General features: G+C 52.4%; 2 protein-coding genes across 8 annotated transcripts in view; one reads left to right on the forward strand and one right to left on the reverse strand.

Moving 5' to 3' along the window:
• The window catches only part of Nde1 (nudE neurodevelopment protein 1), a 41835-nt gene that overhangs the window by 13782 nt on the left and 7755 nt on the right, over nt 1-20298 (forward strand). For 3 of the 5 annotated variants that reach the window (XM_027940456.2, XM_071605666.1, XM_071605667.1), the window contains 6 exons: nt 11-159; nt 7281-7417; nt 9254-9433; nt 10835-10926; nt 11979-12130; nt 13278-14445. In XM_027940456.2, coding sequence (XP_027796257.1) covers nt 11-159; nt 7281-7417; nt 9254-9433; nt 10835-10926; nt 11979-12130; nt 13278-13368 — 801 coding nt within the window. In that variant the 3' untranslated portion in view covers nt 13369-14445. Of the gene's footprint in view, nt 1-10; nt 160-7280; nt 7418-9253; nt 9434-10834; nt 10927-11978; nt 12131-13204; nt 13230-13277; nt 14446-20298 lie in introns of those variants that run through there. The other 2 variants (XM_027940455.3, XM_027940458.2) reach the window with 2 other exon arrangements.
• The window catches only part of Myh11 (myosin heavy chain 11), an 89925-nt gene continuing 85174 nt past the window's right edge, over nt 15548-20298 (reverse strand). For 2 of the 3 annotated variants that reach the window (XM_027940452.3, XM_071605664.1), the window contains exon 41: nt 15548-16200. In XM_027940452.3, coding sequence (XP_027796253.2) covers nt 16068-16200 — 133 coding nt within the window. In that variant the 3' untranslated portion in view covers nt 15548-16067. Of the gene's footprint in view, nt 16201-18633; nt 18672-20298 lie in introns of all 3 variants that reach the window. The other variant, XM_027940454.2, reaches the window with a different exon arrangement.

Genomic DNA, 20298 nt, shown 5'->3' on the forward strand with positions numbered 1-20298 from the left:
TCGTCCTTAGGAGAAGTTTGAGCTGCAGCACTCTGAGGGCTACCGGCAGATCTCCGCCTTGGAGGGCGACCTGGCGCAGACCAGAGCCGTTAGAGATCAGCTGCAGAAGTACATCCGGGAGCTGGAGCAGGTCAACGACGACCTGGAGAGAGCAAAGCGGTGCGTTGGGAGGGAGAGGACGGGGGGTGGGGTGGGGGGCTTTCCTCCTGCCCTTCACTCCAGCTCGTTGGCACCAGGCACAGAGAGCTGGGCAGTGACCGGGCAGAGCCAGTGCCCTTTGGGGTCTCGTGGGGGAAACGGACAGTAGGCAGGCATGAGCTCGCTAATTACAGCAAGAAATGCTGGAAGGCCAGGAGCTGGGGGACTGTAATAGGATGAATTAATTTGGCCATTGGTGGGAGACGGTCAGGCAAAGCCTCACACAGGAAATGCCCTTTAGGCCAAGACTGAAGGCCTGAATAGCCGTTATCCAGGAAGGGAAGTGAGGTAAAAGCATTCCAGGCAGAAGGATGGGCATGTGCTAAGGTCCTGAGGTAGGCAGGAAAGGAACACATTAACAAAACAGTATTCCCTAAACTGATGTTCTGTGGTTTAGCAGAACACAATATTTATGGGATGATTACTTTCTCTATAGGCACTTTTTCATTTAAAGAAAATTCTTTTTAAAAATATTAAAAGTATTCTGTACCCCTATAAATATGTACAATTAAATAATTTATATATAAACTACAGTGAAATGTGCAGATCTCAAGTGTACAATTCAGTTAGTTTTGAAAAATGCTCCCATTCATGAAGCCCACACTCCTACTGAGATACGGAGCACTTTGATTTTTCCAGAGTTCCTTCTGTTTTAGTGGTTGCTTTGGGGATGACTGTACACTTCTCCAGGTTTTCAGTCTTAAGTTGATATTGTATCTCTTCCTTTTTTTGCATCTACAAATCTGTTGAATAGATCTGATACATCTAGGAGTGCTGAGGAATTCATACTACATTGTTATAACTTTTGCTTTAAAAAGTCATATGAAGAAATTAAGAGGATGGAAAAATAGTCTCCCACATATTTATCATGTCTGGTGCTTGGTGCTCTTCATTCCTTCCTGAAGCTGTTTCCATCCGACTCCACACCCCTCCAGCTTTAAGAACGTCCTTAGGATTTCTGGTGGCGTAGCTTCTATCCGAAAATATCTTTGCCTTCATCCACGAAGGGTGTTTTCACTAGGTGTGGGTTCTGACTAGGACTTTGGTTTTGTGTTTTTGACTAGCACCTCTAGGTGATTTCATTGTCTTGGCCTCCGTTTCTGATCACAGTTGGAGGTCATTCCTACGTTACTGCCCAAGTGTGAAGTGCTGCCTTCTGGCTGCTCTCAGATTCTGTTTCCTGGTGTTCAGGGTGGACTAGAAGGCACCTCGCTCTGTGTGTGTGTGTGTGTGTGTGTGTGTTTTGGTACCAGGGATTGAACCCAAGGGTGCTCAACCACTGAGCCACACCCTGAGCCCTTCTTATTTTGAAACGGGGTCTCACTAAGTTGCTGAGGCTGGCCTTGAACTTGCAATCCTCCTGCCTCAGACTCCTGAACCTCTGGGATTATAGGTGTGCACCACCGCTCCTGGCTGAGGTTTTATTTGTACTTAGGCTGATGGGGGTTTGCTGAGCTTCTTCAATCTGTACGTTTGTCTTTTGCCAAATTTAGCTTTGACCACTCTTTCCTCAAAATTCTTTTCTCTGCCATTCTTTCTCTCCTATTCTTCTGTGATACCAGTTAAACTCATGTCTTTTTGATATGTTAGTCTAAGAGAGAGAGAGGGGAGAGAACACGTGTGTGTGTGTGTGTGTGTGTGTGTGAGATTTTTAAGTTCTTTGTCTTGGCTTCTCAAGTTGCACAGTTTTATTATTCTAGTTTCAAGTTCACAGAGTTCCCTTCTCTAATCTGCTATTAAACTGTATCAAATAATGTTTGATTTTAGATGTATTATGTTTTCACATCAAGAACTTTCATTTGATTCATATGTGTATAGATATAATTTCTATTCCTCTACTGAGATTTCTTCCTGTGCATCCTTGAGCATAGTTACAATATCTATTTTAAAATCCTTTTCTGCTGTTTCCAACATCTGGGTTGTATCAGGTTTGCTTTCCAGTGATTGCCTTTTCTCCTGAGTTGGATCACATTTTTCTTGCATTTTACAAGTCTAGTAATTCTGGGTAATATTTTGGACATCGTGATTCACATATTAGGTGGAATTTTCTTACTGTTATTATTTTGTTCTTTGGTCTGTTTTTTCAAGTATAACTTGGCTGAATTTACATTCCAAACTGTCTCCCGTCTGATGGGCAGTAACTGAGATCTATTTTGGTTTTTTTGTTTGTTTTTTTAAAGCCTTACTGGGTGCTCTGAGTTTGCCTCATGCACATGCGGTTTAGGGGTCCGCCAGAGAGGTGGCGAGAGTGTGTGGGCAGCATTCGAGGCTTTCTCCTGTGGCTGGATTTCTCTTGTGGGGCCTTAGGTCTGAAGCTTGGAAATGGGTCATGTTCCCCAGTGCTGTTCCCTTCTCCCAAGTATTGGCTTCCTTCTGCTTCTGCCAGTGCCTTCAGATAGTTGTTTTTGCACATTTTCCCCAGCGTTTATAGTTGCAATCTGTAGGAGGCTTAGTCTGATACCAACTGGCTCATTATTATCAGAAGTGGGACCTCCTTTCTTGTCAATTTGTAAGAGTTCTTTGTTCATTTTTGGTGCTAACCTTTTGTCCTTTATTGAAAAATTGTATTTTTCCAGAATAATCTTTTTCTTCTTTTTTTATTTGGCACCAGGGATTGAACCCCTGGGGTGCCTAACCACTAAGCTACATTCCCAGCCCTTTATATTTCATCTTGAGACAGAGTCTTGCTACATTTCTGGGGCTAGCCTTGAACTTGTGATCCTCCTGCCTCAGACTCCTTGACCTGCTAGGATTACGGGTATGAGCCACTGTGCCTGGCCCAAAATAATCTTTTGTCTGACTTTGTCCATCTTTTTTTTTTTTTAAGAGAGAGAGAATTTCTTTTTTTTAAATATTTATTTTTTAGTTCTTGGCGGACACAACATCTTTGCTGGTATGTGGTGCTGAGGATCGAACCCGGGCCGCACACATGCCAGGCGAGCGCACTACCGCTTTAGCCACATCCCCAGCCCCTGTCCATCATTTTCCATACAAATATTTTCCATTTCCAGGTCATCAGTTATATCTCCTTTTATAGCTTCGTTTCCTCTCTTTCTCTTTTTACAAAATCTTTTTATTGTTTATTTTCTTACATTTACTGCCTTAATTCACCTAGAGTTTATTTTTTATATCTAGGATGAGATATGGGATCAACCTTATTTTCTTTAGGTGGATAACCCATTTTTATGGTGCTGTTTATTAAACACCCCGTCTTTCCCCCACCCTGATTTGAAGCTGATGTTATGTTAATCTCCCGTACATCCTGGGGTCTAATTCTGGATTCTCCGTTTGGTCCAATATACCGTTTGTGAATGGCTCCACCAATACCCTGGGGACTTGAGCACTGTGGCTTTGTAGTAGGCAAAGCCACATTCGACTGTTGGCAAGCTACTGGCATGCTGTCATTTCCACCCCCGTATGGCTGGTCACAGCAAGTTACATGGCCATGCTGCATCAAAGAGTGTGGGTGCAGAGAGGGAAGAGGAATTGGGACCATTGATGGTCCTCCCCCAACAGGTAGTGCATCACACAGTTCAGAAAGGATAGACAAAGGAGTAGTTCAATTTTTTTTTTTAATGCAAATTCAAGTCAATAAAAATCGACATTCTTCTTATCTCCTTTCTCTATCTAACCCATAGAAGAGCACGGTGCACATGCTGTTACGCATTGGAGAATCTTGGAGATAGATCGATAGATCTTCAGAATCTTGGAGGTCTATTGTTGTAGGACACCAGCATTCTTTATTCTTTTCCCCCCAAGTAGAATATTACATATGTATCGACAGTTGGTATCATGTGGTAGGATGCCATAGTAATTTATTTACCGAGTCCCCAGTGGATGGATATCGCTCTTGAATTTTTGGTCTTTTACAGTGATAAGCACTGCTGTGTCAAATGACTACTCACAGATACAGACTGTAGAATAAAGTCCCAGGAGCTAAACTGGTGTTTCTGAGGATATATGCATTTGTGATTTTGTCAGGGTTATTCTCCATCTGCTGGGTCCAGCGTAGGTCCCCAGCATCCCTGCTGGGTCTCCCTACCTCTCTCTAGCACACCTTGCCTTGAGTGGAATGTACTTCCCTACCCTTTGACTGGGCGTGGCCATGTGACTTGCTTTGATCAATGAGATTTGGGTGGAAATGACAGGATGTATATGAATGGCTGTTTTAGAAATAGCTTCACAGTAGTTTTCAAGCTTAGGATTTCTTCCTAAGAGGTGAGAAACAGGCTGATTTCTGAATCCTAAGTGACTTTGAGTTTCTTTTCATATACTGCAGAACTATGTCATTTCCCTTACTCTGGACTGTCCTGGGGGTCAGACCAGGGCCTCCCTCGTGCTGGGCAGCCATCTGCCAGCGAGCCCCAGCTCCAGCTGTCTTTGGTTGGTGGGTTTTTGTTGTTGTTGTTTGCTTTTCATTATTCTCAGGATGTTCTTATATACCTGATATGAGTTGGGAGTGTTGGGAGCTGGCCCTGGTCCCCGGCTTTGCCCGTGGTGTCTTTACTGGTGCGTCGGCTTTTGGCTTCCGCGTAGCCCTGCTCCTTGCTCAGTCCTGGCGCCACTTAGCCGCTTTTCTTCTGGCATTTTTTCTCCTCCCTTTCTTTGTCCCTCCTCTTCTCTCTCAGTGAAGAAGTAGCAGCCCGAGGCACCATGACGGGACTGATGAATCTCTAGAATGCCAAGCTTTGTTGTTTCACAGGAACTTTAACGTGAAGATTTTATTATGAACGTTGAACAGTCCCGTTTGGGAAACAGGACATTCTGTTGCAGCAACGGCACTTTTCAGCACCATCGGCGGTCCTTCTTCCTGTCCTGATGCTGCACACCTGTACAAGTACTGACTCACCTTCCACGGGGGAGGGGACCTTGGGCAAGGATGGCTTGAAAGACTGGGGGCCTCACTAGAAGACGCTAAATTTAAATACAACCCTTAAAAGTTATTTTATTTCATACATAAGCGTTAAGACACCAAAAATTTCCACAGAAATTAAAGTGGATTGATCTTATCACCTGCGTGTTTTTATCTGATAAATCTGTTGTTTTCCGGAAAACCGTTTCCCTATCTGACTCTCTTCAAGCTCTTAACAGTACACGACAGTAGCAGCTTCCAGCCATTAATCCTTGCACATTTTACTCTTCTAGTAAATACACTTATAATTGATCAGTCGACAGGTAGAATCTCAACATATAGAGCCCAGGAGGTAATTTTAACTTGGGTTATCATCAGGATGCTGACCTTTTATTGGAAAGCAAATTCTGCAGTAGTCACAGTGACTCTGAAGGACGTGGCTTGCCAGTATTATCAGTGCCATCGTGCTGGTCACGCACGTCACAAGACTGCGGACGCTGGAGCAGAAATGGCAGGAACGCCGCTGAGGTCTTCAGTTCTCCGTCGTTCCAGAAGCCAAATACTCGATTTGGAGCAAATACTGAGTTTAAGTTTCTGACGCCGATGGCATTTATCTTGGGCTGCACCAAGAGTTTGGAATCCAACCCCCCTTTTCCAGGCGGCCGCCTAAGCCTAGACCTGAACTGGCCATCTTCCCCCAGGGTGTGTGGTGCTGCTGGACCATGTGCCGTGGTCATTTTTGCCTCTACCTCTGGACCTGAAGTCCCCCCGGGCTGCCTGTCCTTCTCACCAGGACCTGCCGTCATTCAGTACTGAGGCTCTAGGGTAGCGTGTCTTCTGCCTGCCAGGGCCAGCTCCCCGAGGACTGAACCCGGGGCCTCACCAGGGGGCTACACCCCAACCGCTCTCCAGCCGTTCTTGTTTCATTATCACGGGATCCTTCAAGTCTTCCGCCCCAGTCCTGTGTCTTTGTGAAAATGGTAGCAGGTTTGTCATGAGCTCCTGGAGAGCCGACTCCTTCCTGATACTGGGTCCTCCGCTCCATGAATAGCACGTCTGTGTTTCCTCGGCGTCTTGTGTCCTTGCGTGTTCGTTGTCACAGGATTCCTAGATGTGCGACGTTCGTGGTCGTGTGAGGGCATTTTAACTGGTTCTTGTGCTCCTGGGTGCCATCCCTTTGTTGTTTTGAATTAGCCTCTTCTGGTGAATTATCCCACTTCTTCCAAAGACTCTCCCAGGGTGGGTACGAATGTGACTCCAGGTAGACGTTGAAGGAGGGAAGGAATCCCAGCTTGCTTTGCAGGCAAAGGGACAAGGACACTCAGGCCTCCATGGAGAAGCTTGGTGTTGGTTCCTGGTTCATGCCAAGCGTGTTTCCAGCCACCATGGACTATAGTTAGCAGGGCGGTAAAGGCCCTCTGGAGACCAACACAGGTCACAAATAAAAGTCTCTGGGGGGAGAGCGCTTGCCTAGTGTGCGTGAGGCCCTGGGCTTCTTCCCCAGCACCGCAAAGACAAAATCACTGGCGCTTGGTGTGGCGCCCCTGCAGGTGCTCTTCGTCTTCCTTTATCCCCCAGCTCTTACCTGGGGACACCACTGCCATGCCTGCTTCACACGCGAGGAAGCGGAGACCCAGAGAAAGAAGCTTGCCAGAGCCAAACTCTTCCTTCCATTACGGCCCTTCTCAGCCCCCTCACTGCTGTGCCCCAGGGTGACGTCCTCTCTGTTCACAGGGATTGTTGGCAGGGCAGCTGGCCTGGGCTGGGCCTTCAGAGCTTTCTAAAGTAATTGCGCTGTCTCTTCTGCCTGTTTAAACGAGTGTTGCTGAATTGCATCAGTGTTTATTAGGCAGTTCTCTGTACTAGTTTGCATTGTGAACTTCCAAGAGAAGGCGGAGTTGGCTACTCACCAGGGACTGGGTGGGTCATGTCCTCTGCTGAGGCCCTGGCTGGTTGCTGGGGCAGTGTGCACAGTGCCTTACTCACCTCTGTGCTCCTGGGTGACTCCCATTCCTCAGTCAGCAGCCTGAGCCCCTGAGGCTAAAGGACCTGCCTAGGTCTGTGGCTTGGGTCCCTGAGGCTAAGGGACCTATCCCAGTCTGGCATGTAGGAAGCCCAGTGCTGGGATTTGGGCCCAGGTATATCTGACCTGCAGTGTCTCCTGGGTCTGTAGGTACCGGTGGATGCTGCCCCTTGCCCTCCTGGACAGCTTTGCTTTTCTCTTATCTAGAGCCACCATCATGTCCCTGGAAGACTTTGAGCAGCGCCTGAATCAAGCTATTGAAAGAAACGCCTTCCTGGAAAGTGAACTTGATGAGAAGGAGAACCTTCTAGAGTCCGTCCAGCGGCTGAAGGACGAAGCCAGAGGTCAGGAGGGCCTGGGCCTTGTCCTGCAACTTCACGGGTGTGGTCCTCTCTTCCTCCCTGACAGTACCTGTCCCCTGGCCTTGCCCAGCGCTGCCTTCCCTGGAGACCCGTCCCCCTCTCTGCACCCAGTTAGCCAGGCAGAGGACCGGGACCACCCTGGGCAGTCCCTTGCCTTGGTCCCTCTCCAACCTCAGAATTGTCAGCTGCCCTCAGTGTTTAGGGATCATCTGTAAACCCCCCCCCCTTCGGTATTCACAGAAATAGCTTTAGGGTTCACAGATTAAGGGCTTGCTTTGGGGTTTTGCCTCAGCAGCAGAATTCATTTCAGGAAAGATGCTTCTTAGTCCGTAATCAACACAGGAGCCAAGCCAAGCTGGCTTGGACCTCAGTAGGAGCACAAGAGTTTCCTCCTGGTGGAATGGCCTCATGTGACTTAGAACTCTGAACCTCGTCCGCGTGAGCGTGGCGGTTCCTGACTTAAGGCTTTTGGACTCACCACTGCGTGCATTCATGAGACGTCCAGGATGACTTTTTTTTGAAGTCCTAGTTGTTTATAAGATTGATTTGATTTCTGATATGTAGTAAGTAGGTAGGGGATTTAAGAGAACAACGAAAAACCCCAACTGTTACATTTAAAAAGTACCACTGAAGTTTTAGATTTTGAACCAGTTCAGATTTTCAGATTAGGGATGTTCAGCCAGTGAAATCTATGTAAATATTTTCCAAATTTGGAAAAAACTACAAAATCTGAAGCACTTCTTGTCCCAGCATTCTGGAATAAGGAATGTCAACTGTAGTAACTGCTACACCATCATGAAGTGGCTGAAAATATTACTTAGGTATGGTTTATGGAACGTTAGACATTTGTTAAAATGAAACAAGGGTTAGATACTAAATAGGACGTGAGGCAGTAGGGAGTGGCAGGGTCTCTGGAGAAGGACAGAAACCCTATCTAGAGGGGCAGCTCACTCCTCCCACAAGGAGTGTGGGCTCATGACACAGATGTGGCCATTCTTCACCAGAGACCTTCTTTCCAAATATGTAATCCCCCGTTTTAGATGAATGGATGAAAAAAAAAGTGGTATAAATACACAATGGAGTTTTATTCAGCCATAAAAAAAGAATGAATGTCCTTTGCAGGAAAATGGATGGAACTTGAGAGTGTTCTGTGAAACTCAGAAAGTCAAGGGTCTTGTACTTTCTCTCATGTGGAAATTCGAAAGGAAAAAGGAAAAGAATGGTTGGGGGGAATCTCATGAAAATTGAAGGGAGACCAGCAGAGCAGAGGGGAGGGACCAGGGGGCGGGGAAATACTGAGGAGCCATATTGACCAAAGTGTACGTCGCATTGTGTGCCTGTAGAATGTGTGACAGTGACTCCCACTGTTGTGTGTGGTTGTGATGCACCAGTAAAACACTGGAGGGTTTTAAATATAAAAGGGGAAAGATGCTACAACCCAGAAGAAAAGGGTTGAGAAGATGTCCCGAGTGTTGGGACCACTCAGGAGTCACGGGGCATTGGGCGGGGAGCAGTGCTTCTGGGGGAACGCACACCCTCATTGCACTGGGACCCTGTGTGCACTGCTGCGTTGAATTTCTTTAACAATAAAAGACGTAACGTGTCGCTACCGCAGTTTTAAACATTTTTAAACCTTTTTTTTTTTTTTTTTTTAACTCAGAAACCAGATCACATAGTTGGCCAAGCTGCTCGGCAGGGTCGCGAGGGTCTCCCTCCACCTGGGGCTTCCTCCTGGAGTTTTCTCCCCTCTCCTTGTGGGCCGCCCCACCCCCCGCCCCAGAGCAGGACTCCCATTTCTGGATTCTTCTCCTGGTGCAGATTTGCGGCAGGAGCTGGCTGTGCAGCAGAAGCAGGAGAAGCCCAGGACGCCCATGCCCAGCTCGGCCGAAGCTGAGAGGACGGACACAGCCGTGCAGGCCACGGGCTCCGTGCCGTCCACGCCCATAGCACATCGAGGACCCAGCTCCGGCCTAAACACACCGGGGACGTTCAAACGTGGTGAGGCAACAGGGGATCCGCAGGGTGGTGGTTTCACGCAGCTTGGCCCACTGAGAACCTGGGTGGGTCCTGGGTGAGGGGACCTGGGCCGGGCTGGACGGCAGGGGCAGTCTGGGGCACTCGGCACGCCAGGGCACTGTGGTGAATGAGGGGAGTGTCCAGGATGTGAGGCAGTAGGGAGCGGCGGGGTCCCTGGTGAAGGACAGAAACCCTATCTAGAGGGGCACCCACTGCTCACTCCTGCCACAGGAAGTGGGCTCCGTCCCGCAGATGTGGCCATTCTTCACCAGAGACCTTTTCAAATATGAAATCCCCCAGTTGAATGACCAATAAAAAAGTGTGAAAAGCATCGTGGACACAAAGCCTTGTGGGCTGGGCCTGTGACCCCAGCAGCTTGGGAAGCTGAGGCAAGAGAATCGGGCTTGAGGCTGGCGGGGGCCACTCAGTGAGGCCCCCAGCTCGAAAGTCAAAGCCTCGTGGGACCAGCAGCTCCTCCATCCCAAGGGGACCCAGGAAACTGTGCTGAGCGGCAGAACCAGAGAGGTTTGAATTCTGCCCTGTGCTGAGTGCTCAGCTGGGACACCCTGATCAGGCCACAGACAGCCAGGACCAAAGGACAGGTCTGCTGGCCACCGAGCTTGAAGGGCTCTGCGTGTGGCCTCACAGTACTCGCCTCGGGCCCTTGATGTCAGAGCTATCCCCATCTGGAGAGAGTGGAGACCGAGGCCCTGCGTCCCAGAGCTGCCCGGCATCCCTTGGGAGTCAATGGCAGAGTTGGGGTGAGAACCCAGGCAGGCTGGCTCCAGGGCCCATAGCTTGTCCCCTGGCGACGAAGAGGTGGGGAGGGTCCTAGAGTCCTGCTTGGAGCACTTTCCCTCTCTTCCAGGAGTCCTGAGCAGGACTCCTGGGGATGAGTTAAAGTCTCCTCAGGTTTGGCTGGTCTGGGTGACTTTGCCTTTCTGACCAGCACCCAAGAGCGGCTGGTCCACGGAGCCACTTTGGGGAGGGGTCTCTGCCGAGCAGAGTGCTTTGTGCTCCGACTCGCTTCCTGTGTAAATGTCACATTTACACAGCTAATGTGAGAGCTAGCTGCCTGGAACAGGAGCCGGGGCTGGCTGTGTGGACTCCTAGGGTTTCAAGAGGACTTCGACAAAATGAACGCGTGAACATAGGTGCTCGGTGGGGTCTTCACAAGGAGCAGAGTCAGTCGTCAGCAGGTCTCGGCACATCACTCAGCTACCTCCTGGTCAGAGAGAAGGCAGCCGCTTCCCTCCCGCCCCCACTGCCTCAGATCTGGACGTGTCAGAACACGGGTGAAGGCTGGTGTGTGACACGTGCTTCTCTTTGCACACCCAGGTCTGAAGGCTGGTGTGTGACACGCACTTCTCTTTGCACACCCAGGTCTGGACAACTCCAACAGTGGGACCCCCCTCACACCTGCAGCCCGGATTTCAGCCCTCAACATCGTGGGGGACCTGCTTCGGAAAGTAGGGGTAAGGCCCTGCACACACCAGGCCCTCTCCCCTGTGGCTGGTCCATCCCTGAGCAGGTCGGCTTCTCCTGTGGCAGTTGCCAGAGCCCCGAGCCCCGAGCCGGCCTTCCCTCTCACCTCACCCAGGGTGTATCTTTATTTTCCTTGAACCATTTTCCCCTTCAATTCAGGCTGATTTTTTTTTTTTTTTTTTCTTACTATGAAAAAACTGAGGGCCATTTGTAAATGGCTTTCTCTGCTTGGTTTCTCAGGGAGTTTAATGGACCTCTTAAGAACTTGTCCTTCCAGGTTTTACATTCATTACAGGGAGGGATTCTATTGTGCTTAAGCCATAGCACAGGGAATCTTGGTAGTTGTTTCTTTCATTTCTTTTTAGAATATTTTCTTAGTTGTAGCTGGACACACAGTATCTTTATTTTTATGTGGTGCTGAGGATCGAACCCAGGGCCTCAGGCATGGGAGGCAAGTGCTCTACCCCTGAGCCGCAGCTGCAGCCCTGTTTCTTTCATTTTTAAAGAAGGTGCCCGAGAGGCCTTGTGACTGCAGTCCTGCCGGCTAGTCACTGAGCAGCACGTGTGTGTTGGTGGCTACAGCTTCACGGAAGCTGGCCACTCCTTCCTTTGGCCGTGGCTTTGGCCTCTCTTTCTGTTGCATTAGCAGGTCTCTGAATATTTAGCCCAGTTAGAATACAAAGAGGCCCAGGGAGCTCTCACTGCCCTTCGGTTTCCTCAGGGTCTCTCCACTGCAAGTTCAAGTCCCTGTGGAACCCTCCTGCCACTCTGTGCAGGCTCCATGAGGTCAACAGAAGAGTGTCCAGCTGGAAGCTGAGTTCATGTTTCCTATGGGCGGAGTTGGACAATAAAGCAGTTAGCGATTCTCCAGGAAGCTCCTGGGTATCTGGGGCAAGAGGTTCTAAGTCTTAGAGCTACTTGGGTTCCTCTGGCCCACCCCTGGGAATTCCAGCGCAGCACCGTCCAGGAACCACCGTTTCATCCTCTCTGTGGGTGAGAGGGGTGTTCCTGCCCTGAGAGATGAAAGCTGACTTCTCTCCAGGCACTGGAGTCCAAACTCGCCTCCTGCCGGAACTTCGTGTATGACCAGTCCCCAAACCGGACAGGCGGCCCTGCCTCAGGGCGGGGGAGCAAGAACAGAGACGGCGGGGACAGACGGACCAGCAGCAGCGGCGGACCTCTGAGTGATAAAGGGTCAGTAGCTTTTGCTGTGCTCTAGGTAGGGTGGGCCTCCGTGTGCTCCGCGTGGGAGACGCTAACCCCACCCATTGCCCCCCCTTCTGAGTTGTAGGATCATTTCAGTGAACCTTGCCCTCCTTTTCCTTGAGACCGAACGAGGTGACCTCTGGTTTGAGAATTGGCCACAAAGAGGGCCATTGCTATAATTTGATTCTGCAGCCCCAGCGTGGAGTCACGCCCTGGGAATGTCCTATGAGGATCCCTTGTCCTGTGAGCTTGCTCTGCTTCTCTCAGAGGATTTTCTTACTTCTAAGCCCGTAGCACCTTCAGGAATCTGAAGGGACTGACTGCGCTCTGGCCAGGCTAGAGTCCTGGAGAGAGGCCCAGTCTGACCTCCAGCAGCCTCACAGATTTTCTTGCCTGAAGAAAACCAGGGCTACCTCCAGACACAGGAGTTCCCCAGAAGGAACCACCGTCCTCCTGGATGTAAATCTGGTCCTCCCCATATGAACCTGGCAGGTGGCAGGCACCTGGCAGGAAGCTCAGTGGGTTTCCGTGGCATGCACTTAGACATCTAGAAGCATATTTGTTTTTCGGGGGGGGGTGCTGGCAGGGGCGGTGGGGGTACTGGGCATTGAACTCGGGGGCACTTGACCACTGAGCCACACTCCCAGCCCTATTTTGTATTTAGAGACAGGGTCTCATTGAGTTGCTTAGTGCCGCACCGTTGCTGAGGCTGGCTTTGAACTCACAATCCTCTTGCCTCAGCCTCCTGAGCCACTGGGATGACAGGTGTGCACCACTGCGCCCTGCACAGATTTGTTTTAAAATTTAATTTTTACTTCTGCACATTTTAAATTTGGGGGCTGAAGTTTTAGCTTATGGGATGCAAGCCCTGGGTTCAGGTCCCAGTGCCCCCCCCAACGCACACACACTTTAATCGACAGGTGAGAAGCGGGTGTTTTCAGGTGTCTTCTGAGAGACGGCTTGAGGACACGAGAGCCAGGTGGCCAGTGTCTGTTCTTCATCACGGGGTGGGGGGGAGCATCGAGACCCCGTGAGACGTGCTCCCTCTCTTGACATTCTTAGGTCCTTCTAGGCCCCTGTTAGCCGCCGTGTCACCTCTGTCCTGTCATCTGACTCTGGCTTGCTCTGTCTGAAGGTTGGGAAAACGCCTGGACCTCGGGAAGCCGCCCTCACGGTCCTCCTCGCCGCCGCCGCCCGCCCCGGGGGTGGTCAAGCTGTTGTTCTAGGAGCCCAGAGCTGGAGCCCGCCGGAGGGTGCGTCGCCACGTCCCCTGCCCAATAGGCTTTTGGTGTTAGTTTGAGAAATGGGAGCCAGCAGTCACTGTGGTTTGCTGGTGCTGCGTGGCCCAAACCAAGGACCAAGGCTGTCACCTGGGGCCCTGGTGTCATCCCCATGAAATGATGTCTCTGTCCCTAGCGTCACTGTCGGTGTGCACATCCCAGAGGCAGGGATAAAGTGGGCCCCTGAGAAGTGTGAGACTGTGGGTGATGAGGCGCCCCCATGTCAGTGCCCGAGTCCCCGTGGCCCTGAGCGGTGCTTCTTGTGTTTGGGTTCCCCCATGGGGGCGCTGCGCTCCCCTGGGCTCGCCTCCCCGGCCCTGGCCCCTGGAGCTGTCTTCAAGGACAGACCCTCCCGGGCCTCACAGTGCCCTGAAATCAGCCCTGAGCCTGCATCCAGGAGTGGAGAACGGAGGACACATTGTGCCTTTTCAAACCGTGTCCCGTGCCTCTGGGGCAGTCGCCTGCCTCTCACTGAGGTTAGACGACTTTCAGAGTCATTCTCAGGTGGGTCAGGGTCAGTGGGAAGTCTGTCCTCTGGTAAATGCTCATCCTGGTCTTCCTGAGTCCTCTGCCCTCGTGTGGACATCTGCATGGAGACCTTGGGGTGGAGTGGCTGCAGTGACACAGCCCTGAGAACAGGACTTGGAAACATGAGATCATCGTAAGATAGCCAGGGTGGCCTTCAAATGAGAAAGGAGCACGAGGTCGCAGTGCGCCTGTGGTGGGAGGAGACCCGCCGTGGGATCCCGGGTCGAGGCGAGTCTGCTCTGCTGGCCGCGCTGCACGCCCGCCCTCGGACATGGGTGGACGGCACACCCAGCCACGGGAACCGCGCCCAGCCTGGTGGCCCGCTTTCCTGCCCAGCCCAATAACCTTGGGATGAAGACGGCTTCTCGAGTGCTGCCCGAGTTCAGGGGATTCAGCCTCTGTGCTGGATTTTGTCCCCGAAAGCATCCTAACCTGTGTCAGTAAAAGATGGACTTTGATTTTTTAAAAGAACAATAAAATCAAGAGGGACCCATGTGCAGCTGGTTCGTGCCTCGTGGGATCTGCCTCCGCGTTGGCTTGTGAGCTTGTGAAAACTTTTTTTTTTTTTTTTAACCAAGTCACAAAATATGGGAAAAAAAACTGCTTTTTAAAAATTTCCCTGCAGGTCAGCCTGCTGGGAATGCTGGGCGACGCCTGGGCCCCCCTTCAAGGGTGTTAGGACCCGGGGTGCTGCTGAGGTTCCGGGTTCCTGTCCTCACCTCTCCCCTCTGTGTCGGTCTGTGGTGTCGTTGGTGTGAGAGAAGTTTTGCAAGACGTGCCTGAAGCACTGGAAGAAGGGAAGGGCCCTGGGCTTTGTAGGACCAACCTGCCAAGAAGGTCTTGATGCTTTTAAGGGTTTTAAAAAAAAAAAAAAAAAGCTGTGCGTCAGAGCCCGGAGCCACAAAGGCTAAGATATTTACTGAGACGGTCAACTACTCCCCTGATGGGCAGAGGACAGTCAACTTTAAAAACATCAAAGAAATCTTGTATTTGCCATATTACGGCTGAACATCCCCTATTCAAGATGCTTGGGACCAGAAGTGTTTTGGATGTTGGTCTTTAAAAAAATTAGGATACTTGCAGATAGAAATGAGGTATGTTGGGGATGGATCCAAGTCTACCAAAAAAACCCCAAACACCATATTTCGCATAGGCCTTCCACACACAGCCTGAAGGTGGTGCTCCCATGCACCCGCGTTGTGCCTGGGACCTCACCTGGGGTCACGCTTGGAGCTTCTACTTCTGTTGTCATGCTGGTGCTGAAAAGGATGTGGGGGTTTGGATCAAGGATGCACAACCAGTAGGTTCTCGTGGGTTCTGATCAGTGAGGATAGTCTCCCTGGTCCTGGTCCAGGGCAGGGGCAGAGCCCTCCTGGATCCCGGGCCACCTCCCTCCTCAGACAGCCTCACACTGCATCTCGCCAGCCATGGGACCTGGGGCCACCGGTCTCTCCTCCCTAGGCCTCAGTGTCCCCATTTTTGGGGGAGTTATCACCCTGTTGGGTCACGGTGAGAATTGAGTGAGGGTGCCCCCTGCCCCATTTCTTTGCTCTGTAAAAAACCAAACAGATGCTCAACAGAAAAGCCGACCCTGTGCTCGTGGTTTATAACCTTTTATTGGTGACAGTGGCAGTACAGTCAAGGTACAGTGTTGGCTTCACGTGGCTATGGAAGGCACTGGGCTTGTGGTGAACTGTGTGTGTCAAGTGTGGCCGCCAGGAGAGGGGGAGAATTCTCAAACAAGGCTGGACTCCGGAAGGTGGAGGGGTCCGCAGGTTGGGGTCGAGCTGGGAGCAGACAGGGTCGGGGGCAGGGGCGCCCGGGATGGCAGCTTTCTCCCCATTTCATGTGAACAAAGGCGCTGGTGACTGGTCACTATGGCTTTTCTTAAAACTCGACACTTGCCCGGTCCAGCGATGTGGGGGCCGTTCCTGTGTCTCGTCTGGGGCTTTTCTCCTGGGGTCCTAAAAGCCGAATCCACACCCCGATGGCAGGGGGAGCTTTCTTTCCTGGTTGGTGTGGGGTGTCGGTGAGTCTGACGCTGGGAAGGGCTCAGAGTCTGCTGGTCGGTGGTAAGTCTGGCGATCCCCCTGCGGCCCTCGTGCAGAACTCTGAGTTTATTCACTGGCCTTGGTTCCATTGAAGTCTGCATCACGGGCGTCCAGCTCCTCCTCAGATCCGTCTGCGTTTTCTATGACCCTGCGGCCTCCAGACCTCCTGGCAGGAACAAACGAGGTCTCGTTTCCCCGCCTGTGGATTTTAATAAGAAACGTTTCTCTGTGGTAAAGCAATCCTCTCGAGGTTGGAAGAGGTGTTCATCAGGGGCAGAGACCAAGCACTGGGCCTGGACACAATGAGACCCCTCCGCCAGGCTCAGGGCAGCAGCTGAGTCGGGTCTGCTCAGTTACCATTCGAAGCTGAGCGGGGGTCAGGAGATTCTTTTCAAAGAGAGATGATCTGCTTTAAAGCCATCGAGCCTGGTCATTCGATGACCCCAGGGCTCTGGTCTGCTGTGGACTTGAACTTGGATAGGAGGAGAGGGGTAAAAGGCGGGGTGGGTAGTGAGTCCCCTTGTTGTTATCCAGGCCCAGGAGGGCAGCTGGGAAGGAGGGGACCATGCCGAGTCCTCCTCCGCCTGCCACCCTCTGTACTTCCGAAAGAAAAATGGGGGTGTCCATTGAAAGGTTTTAGAAGTGGACACCAAGGGCAGTGAGAAGGAAACAAGTCGGGGTGCAGAGGGGTGCCCCCTGGCCGCAGGGCAAGACGGTGCCCTGCTGGATTGGAGACTCCTGGTTGAGTCCCCACACGGGGACGGTGTGTGGGGTGCCTGTTTTGCTCACTGTGGTATATACCATGCAGGGCACAAGAGAGGTGCTCGACGAACATTTGTAGAGAAGCAGTTAGTCCAAGGTGGCCTTGAGCCCCAGTGGGCAGGACCCCTCCTGTCCCCTCTTCCCTGGGCCTGCTGTGCGCCCGAGTCATGCACCCGAGTCATGCTCCAGGCCCATGCTGGTTTCCCAAGGAGGACTGCTTGTGTGAAGAGGCTTTGGGGGGGAGGGGGACGTCTGCCACCTGCAGTGAACCGTTGCTGCGTGACGGAAACCTGAGTGTGCAGGCCCAGCCACCTGTCTGACCTGGGTTGCAGAACAGGCCTTACCTCATTTTAGGACCTCTCAGAAAGCAGGCTTTTGACAACCCAAGACCTGCTCAGCGCAGACAGGCTGGACGGAGTGGCCACGGGCTGAGCCCTTACCCATTCTCTAGGCCAGGGGACAACGGACTCAGGTGAGACTTGGGGGCGTGCGTAAACAAGGTTCGAGATCGCTGAGCGGGGCGTCCCCAAGATGAGCGATCAGAGCCCCGGCCAACTAAAGCCTCCTAGGACAGCTTCAGAGGAAGCTTCTAGACCTCCAGCTACGTTAGAGGATGCACTGTGCACCCTTTCTGAATGTGACCTCCCCGACCCTGGTTCCTCTTTAGCAAGAGAAGGTCCTGAAGACCAGGGTGGAGAGATGGCCATTGGTGGCTCCAGTGCTGCTGCTCTGGGGCCCTCCCTGCTCCGAGCCCCATGGACCAGCCTGGGAAATGGTGTCTGACCTGGCTAGGGGCTCAAGTCCCCTCGTGCCGGGGGTGGGGGTGGGGGGGGTCTGTGGGCTACAGGAGGAGTCGGAAACCTCCATCTTGGAAGCAGATCCCTGCCCCGGGACTTGGCTTCAAGCCCTAGACGACTCTATCACAGGAAGTAGGGGGTCTCCTCATCCTGGAGAACTTGGATTCTGTTCTAAGAGCCTCCCCAGAGCAGACACCCCAGCTACCTGCAGGGATCCCACTTCCTGCTAACAGGTGGTCCCACTCGGAAGCTCTTAAGTATGCGGTAGCCATAGCAAAGCTGAGATTTTCCTCAAGAGAAGGTGGACACCAGCTGGGGCCTGTCTGGCCTCTCAGTGGGGCGAGAAAAGGACTTGGGTCCCTACAGTCCAACTTCACAGTGTGGAAAAGTTAAAATCCCAGAGCAGCAGGGGCCTCTGCACACTCGTCAGAAGGGCCCCTGTGCTCCTCGGGTGGGGCGTCCATCCCCAGGGCCTTGAACTCGCGCCTGTGAGGCTTCTATGGCTGGGTCCCACCCCGTGTGCCAGAGGTACAGGTAGCAGCCAGACGAAGCCCTGCCAGGACGTGGCAGCGAGCGCTGTGCCCTTCGCACATGTTTGTGAAAGCTGAATTGTGAGGGACAAGTCCGGGCCATGGTCACCAGGAACTGTGCTTTATCACTCCTGCTGTGTGACCAATTCAAGCTACTTCCATTCTCCAGGGCCAGACCCGGAGCCTAACATCCTGTTCACTTAGTGGGGTGTGGTCACTGTGCAAGGGTCAGCACCCAGGTAAGAGGAACCCAAGCAACGTGAGCACAGTCTCTCAGGACCCCCTGGGACTCAGATGTGCTGTGTCACTGCCAAAGCACTGCCAGGGAGGAAGGAAAGCCACTCCGGAGGGGAGGTCCACTTGGCCTGAGGCTCTCGGGCTTCATAAAAGACGCTAAGTTACCCGAACTTTCAGATTTTGTAGGAATCCCACAGAAATTGGCCAGGACTTAAAAAAGGCAGGGGGTGTGTGTGGGGGGGGGGTGAGACACGGGCAGGAAGGACACAGCAGAACACACAGGGGCTGCAGCCAGAGGCTTGATACCTGGTGGTCACTGCGAGGCTTCCTGTGGGGGGGCCCCTCTGAAAAGAGAGAGAGAGTCCCCAGTGGTTAGCAGGAAGGAGCCGGGTTGAGAGGGTTATGGTCACTAGAGGCACCTGGAGCTCTGCGAGAGGGTGGCACCTCAAGTGTTTTAAGTTAGAAAACTTCTGTCCTGCAGAGCTGTATTTGGGGACTGCCAGCGAATCTGTCACTGCACACCTATTCAGGAAAGAAGGGAGCCTTGGCTGGCTTCCCCCCAACTGGCACTTTGTTACCATAGACACCTCCAGGCAGAAGGGAGGCTGTGCAGTTTGGGTCAGAGGTGGCCAGCACTATGGCAAGTATCAGTGTTGGGTCAGGCCACAGAGGGCTGGTGTGAAGATTCACCTGATGAAACAGATGGCTCTGAAATTCCTTGTGCGCCAAGGAGCTGGTGGGGCTTGCCACCGGCACAAAGGGACCTAGGGCCCAAGTTTGTGTTTACTCCCCCTCCCCACAGACTGAGCAGAGGTGGCCTGTTGTGTGTGCAAACTGGCCGGTCCTACCCAAGAAGGGTTAGCGCCGGGGGTTCTGCCCAGGCTCAAAGAATCACTGAGCCCCCCAGAAAGGAGCAGAGACAAGCCAGGAGTGGCTGTGTGCCCCTGGCTCAGCCTAGCTTCTCCATGGCATAATCTGGGTGTCGGGGGGGACGTTGTGGGAGCACAGCTCTCCTCCACTGACCCCCTGGACCCTGCTTCCAAGCCCCTGCTATACCCAGAAAGTTGGGTCTAGATTCTGTTCCATCTAACCGAGACCCACAAGCCCTCATCTTACAGAGACTGGGGCCTCCTTGAAGCCTTGGTGCCCTGACCCAGCCCCTTGGCTTATGTGTGGGTGCTCCCGGAGATGGCAGGGGGCTCCTGGGCCTGCTCTGAACTAGCTGAACTGCAGAGAAGGGCGTCCCCTCGCACTGCTCAAGTCTGCTGCTCATGTGCGTTACTCCTTGTAGCCAAGAGGTGGCCTTCAGGGTGACCACAACTGCTTCGACTTCACTGTGTTTAGCTTTGTGACCTGTTAGGATGGTGATGCTGGTTTAGTTGCAAAGAGGTGAATGTTTAAAATGGCTACTTTCAAACAACATTAATGCAGGTGCAAGAGGCTCAGGTAAATGACAAAGGGGACCTTTAGGGCTCAGTGACTGGAGGTTTCCTGGGTGCCCAATGCTATCCTGGGGAGGAGCAGATGAAACTCTGCTCATGGGCCCGCCGGCCCAGGAGATGGACACAAGATGACCATGGGGCTGGGTAAGGATCAGGGAGGGAGGCATCCTGGCAAAAAGCTGGGCAAAGAGCAGGCCCAGAGAGGAGGCAGCCACTGCAAAGTCCCCAAGGCAGTGAAGATGAGGGTCACCTACTGGCAGAGGTCACGTGGGGTCAGTGGGATCAGACACTGTAAAGGGGGGTGGTGGCTGAGGACGGCTGGGCCCAGGAGGAGGAGTTCCGGCTTCACTTAGCCCGGATCCCTGGGCTGCTGTGTTGGGAAGTCGGGAGCGGGAGGTCCCTGGGTGACCACAGCGGGAGCCTGTGATCTAGACGAGGGGGACGGTGGCAAGAACGCTTGAAGGAAGTTGAGGAGCTGTTCCGACAGGGTGGTGTAGGATGTGGGGAGAGGAGAACCAGGACCCCGCGG

The sequence above is a fragment of the Marmota flaviventris genome, chromosome 19, assembly GCF_047511675.1.
Source record: "Marmota flaviventris isolate mMarFla1 chromosome 19, mMarFla1.hap1, whole genome shotgun sequence".
Classification (NCBI taxonomy): domain Eukaryota; kingdom Metazoa; phylum Chordata; class Mammalia; order Rodentia; family Sciuridae; genus Marmota; species Marmota flaviventris.